General features: G+C 48.7%; 1 protein-coding gene across 2 annotated transcripts in view; it reads left to right on the top strand.

Moving 5' to 3' along the window:
- gpr185b (G protein-coupled receptor 185 b) overlaps window positions 1-4,203 on the top strand; it is a 7,060-nt gene extending 2,857 nt beyond the window's left edge. For both annotated transcript variants that reach the window (XM_068588040.1, XM_068588039.1), the window contains exon 2: window positions 1-4,203. This exon is cut by the window's left edge and continues 806 nt beyond it. In XM_068588040.1, coding sequence (XP_068444141.1) covers window positions 1-276 — 276 coding nt within the window. In that variant the 3' untranslated portion in view covers window positions 277-4,203.
- Window positions 4,204-5,142: the final 939 nt, after the last annotated feature.

The following is a 5,142-nucleotide window of genomic DNA, read 5'->3' as shown; positions in this document are numbered from 1 at the left end:
ATGTCCACCACCAAGGGCGTGTCCACGCTGTCGGCCATCTTGTGCGCCTTCGGGGCGTGCTGGCTGCCCTTCGCCACGTACTCCATCGTGGCCGACTCCAGCTACCCGGCGGTGTACACCTACGCCGCCGTGCTGCCCGCCACCTGCTGCTCCGTGATCAACCCCATCGTCTACGCGTTCAGGAACCCGGACATCCAGAAGTCGCTGTGGGTGGCGTGCTGCGGCTGCGTGCCGTCCAACCTCTCGCTCAGACCGCGGACCTCCAGCGACGTGTAAGCAACGGGGAACGATTGAGGCGTGTGTGGGGGGGGGAGGGGCGGAAGCGGAGAGATTTCTTTTTCTTCCGCTCTTCACATCGTTGGAGGCCGGCGGCGGCGATCGCACAGCCGGCCACCGGGGGGACGAGAGAGGACGGCGCACGGGCCGAAGAATGAATACACAGATTTAAAGATAGAGCTAATATGGAGAGCAGCGCGACGGGTCACGGCCGAGCCTCCATTTTTTTTTTCCGGGTGCGGACGAGGAAGCGAAGGCCCTCGAGTAGCGAGTAGTATACGCACGGCTGGCGGGGGAAAAGCCGCCCGACAGATTGTGTTTATGCAAAAGTCTGGGGGGGAAAAACAACTCTTAAAATACTGCGTGATGCTTTTCTTTCACTGATGTGTCTGAAAAACTGAGGCGGGTAAAAATACGACGAGCTAAAAATACACAACGAACGACCTTGAGTGTTTCTCAGCGAGCCGTCTTCTGAAAACGAGGCGACTTCCTTTCTTTTCCCGCCGAACAGAAATCCTAAACGGCGACGCCCCCCTGTGATCGGATGCAGATCGAGTAGAGAGAGTACTTATCTCCCTTCAGACACGTTTTCCAGATAAAAAAATTGCAGATAAAATGTGTCACGATCCAGAAAGAGAGAGAGAGAGAGAGAGAGAGAGAGAGAGAGAGAGAGAGAGAGAGAGAGAGAGAGAGACTCTTCCCCCCTAAAAAAAACACTCGTAAAACCTAGACAGGGATTTTCCACGTTGGTGTGATGAAATCAAATCTGCTCCCCCGTCTGAGAAAAAAAAAGGTTGAATGTGAGGCAGAGAGAGGGAGAGAGAGGGAGGTAAAGAAAGAGAGAGAGAGATAGAGAGAGAGAGAGAGAGAGAGAGAGAGAGAGAGAGAGAGAGAGAGAGAGAGAGAGAGAGAGCGAACTGGATTCAGCACCAAGGACAGCGGCACTGCAGAGCGTCGCTGTCCTGGGAACGCTGAGGGGAAAGTAGGCGACGCTGTTCCTCCTCCGTCCTGATGGCGGAGCTGTTTTAAAGGAACGTTCTTTCTTCTTCTGATCGATCGATTGATCCTTTTTTTTCAAAAACATGACACAAACCCGAACACGTACACTTCGTAAGTCCTTCAGTCCTGAAAAGACAAAACTAAATCCAGATTATCACGTTTCTTATTCCGTCACCGGCGTGAGCGTTTTTTTGTTTCTTCTCCCAAACAAAAATGTGTGAAATTAAAAGGCGGGGCTTCGTGCGTCTACGTTCATCTAAATTAATAAAAAACAGTTCAAATGCGGGTGAAAACGACCCCGATCCGGCCCAGATGCTCCCTAATTACGCTCTGGAGGTCCCGCAGCGCGACTACGACCTCGTCCTTTTTCCTTTTCGCTTCAGACGTCGTCGAGGTTTCATCTCCTCCACGCGAAGACGCTCTGAGTTCACCGACGCGGCTTCAAGACTGAGCTCTAAATAATATATAGTAATCTCTAAATCTCCCAACATTTCTTGGAATTAGGTCAATTCATCTGTGGTTTTCCCACAACAATGGCACAACTCGGCTTGTTAGACGCCGTCTTTTTTCAAAATAAAAGCTGCGTCCTTACAGGAAACCACTGATTTGGACTTCGACTCAGAAAAGAAAACCACAGATCAGCCGACTGAGAGGACGAGTGTCTAATCTCTGACTCGTCCCACGGTCGGGAATAAATCACGTATTCAGGGAAATAAGGCCGACGCCTTTACGGACCACACACACACACACACACACACACACACACACACACACACACACACGATCTTTTGATGCTGTACAACAGCAGCATCGGATGGTCTCAACTCCTCCGGCTGCCATTTTCACTCCCCTGCTTGTGGCCCGTCAGCAGTAGCACACACACACACACACACACACACACACACACACACACACACACACACACACACACACACACACACACACACACACCTCAATCTTTCAGAAGCAAGAAAGAGTGAGAGAGGAGGAAGGGAGAGAGAGAGAGAGAGAGAGAAGACGCGTGAAATATAAATGACAGTCGAGACGCGTTTTTAACAGAACCTCAGGTCACGTGCGTACACACACACAGACACACACAAGCAGACACACACACACACACACACACAAAAGGGCAGCGTGTGAGTTAATCCACGACGGTACTTCTGGGTAATAGCGGCGGTGGGACGCAGTGAAGGATCAGCGGCGCCGTGACCTCGCCATCACGCGCCGCTGATGCACACGCGTGTGCGGGAGGAGAGTCCGTGTAAACTAAACTCACTCAAATAAAACACCAGAAAAAAAGGGAGGAAGAAAAAAAAACGTTTCTGCAACAAGGGAGTCACTTCCGAAGTTAAGCTTTCTACCAAATAAACCAGGAGGACAGGCGGCGAGCGGAGAACACAGGAACTCTGGAAACGGCGCTCAGGAGACGCCGGTGTTTTTCTTTTCTAACGGGTAAATCAAAAACTTAGAGTAGAAGTGTATTTTTCTCGGCAGCAGCAGCAAACAATCAGTTGTTTTACGAGAGCAGCAGCAACAGTCTCCTGTGTTTGGTTTGGTTTCTTTGTTTCTTTGGCCTTACTGGAACTAAAAAAAAAACTAAAAAAACTAAAAAAAAAAACTCCTTCGCAATAATGTCCAACTGTATTTTGCTGTGTACAAAAAAAAAAAAACGTGAGGAAGAAGAGCGGAAGGACGACGGAGGTGGTGGGCTCAGAAAAGATGTTTCAAAGCAACAAAAAGCACATTGTTCTGTACTTGAAAGTGGGGAAAAAAACCTAAATATAAAAGTGATGTTGTGTCGCAGAAGGAGATGTTTTGTCTCTTTAAAATAAGCTTTATTTTGTGTGTTAGATGTCTCGTTTTATACCGTTACGTAAAACATAAAAAAAAAAGATAAAAGTTCACGTGAAGGTCACGAGTCGACCGCCTCCCTCTCCCGCCTCCTCTTCCTCTTCCTCTTCTTCTTCTTCGCATTGATGGAACCACCGAAACGGTAAAAGACTCGTCAATTATTAAGTGAGACGCGTTCAAGTACTTCGGCGCGAGGCTGGAGGGTGGAGTTCGATGTGCGAGAGACTCGCTGGAGAAGCCGGATGGGACCCAGATTAGTGTCTTCAAAGCGACGCAGGTCCCTCATGTTGACCCGCCTTCTCGAAATGAATCAAACTCACTCGGGCTCGTGAACCAGACTTCGGGTCGTGACGGTTTGTTTTGCCCCGTTTGGCGACTCTCAAAGAGTCAAGTCCAGTTAAAACTCTTGAAATAGCCGAACATCTTGACGGGTTTGGTGCGATGAGTGGATTCGCTTCAAGAGGCGCGATGAATCCGTCGAAAGTCGGAGAGCTTAAAAAGGGACAAAGCATCGCGTCCCGTTAGCGACTAGCTAACGCTAGGTTAGCGCCCCTCGGCACCAAAGCACCCTTCACTCAGGGTCAAGGGGTCCCAGCGGGTTCTAGCGGATCCTAGCGGGTTCTAGCGGATCCTAGCGGGTTCTAGCGAGTCCTTCCTGGAGGGCCGAGATTGGACCCAGAACCAGTAGCTTTTGTTTTGTTTCAAGAAGGGCTCTTTGTTGGACTTCGGGTGAGGAACCTTTGTCATCCAAAGAACCCTTTTTTGTAAGAAAGAGTTCGTCAATGATTGTCGATGACATCGGCGTCCACAAACGCCCCCGGAAAAACTTGTGATTGTGAACCATGAATGTCGTGGGCTGTGCAGCACCACATCAGCCTCGGTCCTACAGGGTTCTAGACAAAAAAAACCTTTGGAATATTAACGGGTTCTTGGTAGAACCCCCCAATGGGTGTGTTCTTGTTCGCATCCCTAGAAAGTGGAAAGGTTCTGGATAAAAACCTCCAGAAAACCATTGAACCATCTCTGTTGAACCACTCATAGTGGTTTTGAGTGGAACCCTTGACAGAAAGTGCTTGGCTTTCTGGTGGGTTCTAGGTGGAACCCTCTGAACCTTTTCAAAGGGTTCTACAAGGAATCAAAAAGGTCTCTTACGAGGACAAGCCAAAAAACTCTTAATGGATCTCCTTGGCACCTTTATGTCTAAGAGTGTAGCATTTGCTTTCAACCAACTCCAGTTTAAGAACATCCAGAAGGTTCTCAGCAAGACCCTTTCTGGTGGGTTTTAGGTGGAACCCTCTGAACTTCTACAAAGGGTTCTACCAGGAATCAAAAAGGTCTTTAACAAGGATAAGCCAACGAACCCTACATGGTTCCTCTATGTCTCAGAGTGTAGCATTTGCTTTCAACCGACTCCAGTTTAAGAACATCCAGAAGGTTCTCAGCAAGACCCTTCCTGGTGGGTTCTAACCCTCTGAATGGCCTCCAGGTGGAACCTTTACAAAAGGTCTCTTAGGAGGACGAGCCAACGAACTCTTAATGGATCTGCTGGCACCTTTAAGTCTAAGAGCGTAGCATTCGCCTCACTGAAGGTTCTCTAAATCAAATGAATTGCTAATATATTCTTCTGCTGGTTGAGAACCTTTCACGACCCCTGGTCTCCAGTTCCAAAACCAGGAAGTGAATGCTTGTCGTCCTGGCGGCCATTTTGTAAATACTTTCTTGGGTATTCGTTGTCCTTTTAGCAGTGGAAATATCCAAGTATCTGGCATTTCAGGGTAAAACAATCAGTTTGATCCGAGTCTGGAGGGAATCACGAGCCCCAAAGTGAAAAAAAACACACACAAAAAAACACACAAATCAGCCGTTTTCAGAGAGCGCTGACGGACGAGTTTCAATCCTGCGTCGCTCAGCTGGAACTGAACCGCCGGTCTGAAGTCAGCGTTCTCTCCCATCTGGCCTCTCTCTCTGGTTTTAACAGTTAATAACAACTCATCTGTGAATACGCCACCGCTC

The sequence above is a fragment of the Clinocottus analis genome, unplaced genomic scaffold (genome assembly GCF_023055335.1).
Source record: "Clinocottus analis isolate CAN_PGR_092001 unplaced genomic scaffold, fCliAna1.0.p SCAF_21, whole genome shotgun sequence".
NCBI classification, from domain to species: Eukaryota; Metazoa; Chordata; class Actinopteri; order Perciformes; family Cottidae; genus Clinocottus; species Clinocottus analis.
The sequence above is the reverse complement of the archived record's forward strand: the minus strand, read 5'-3'. Positions and strand labels throughout refer to the sequence as shown.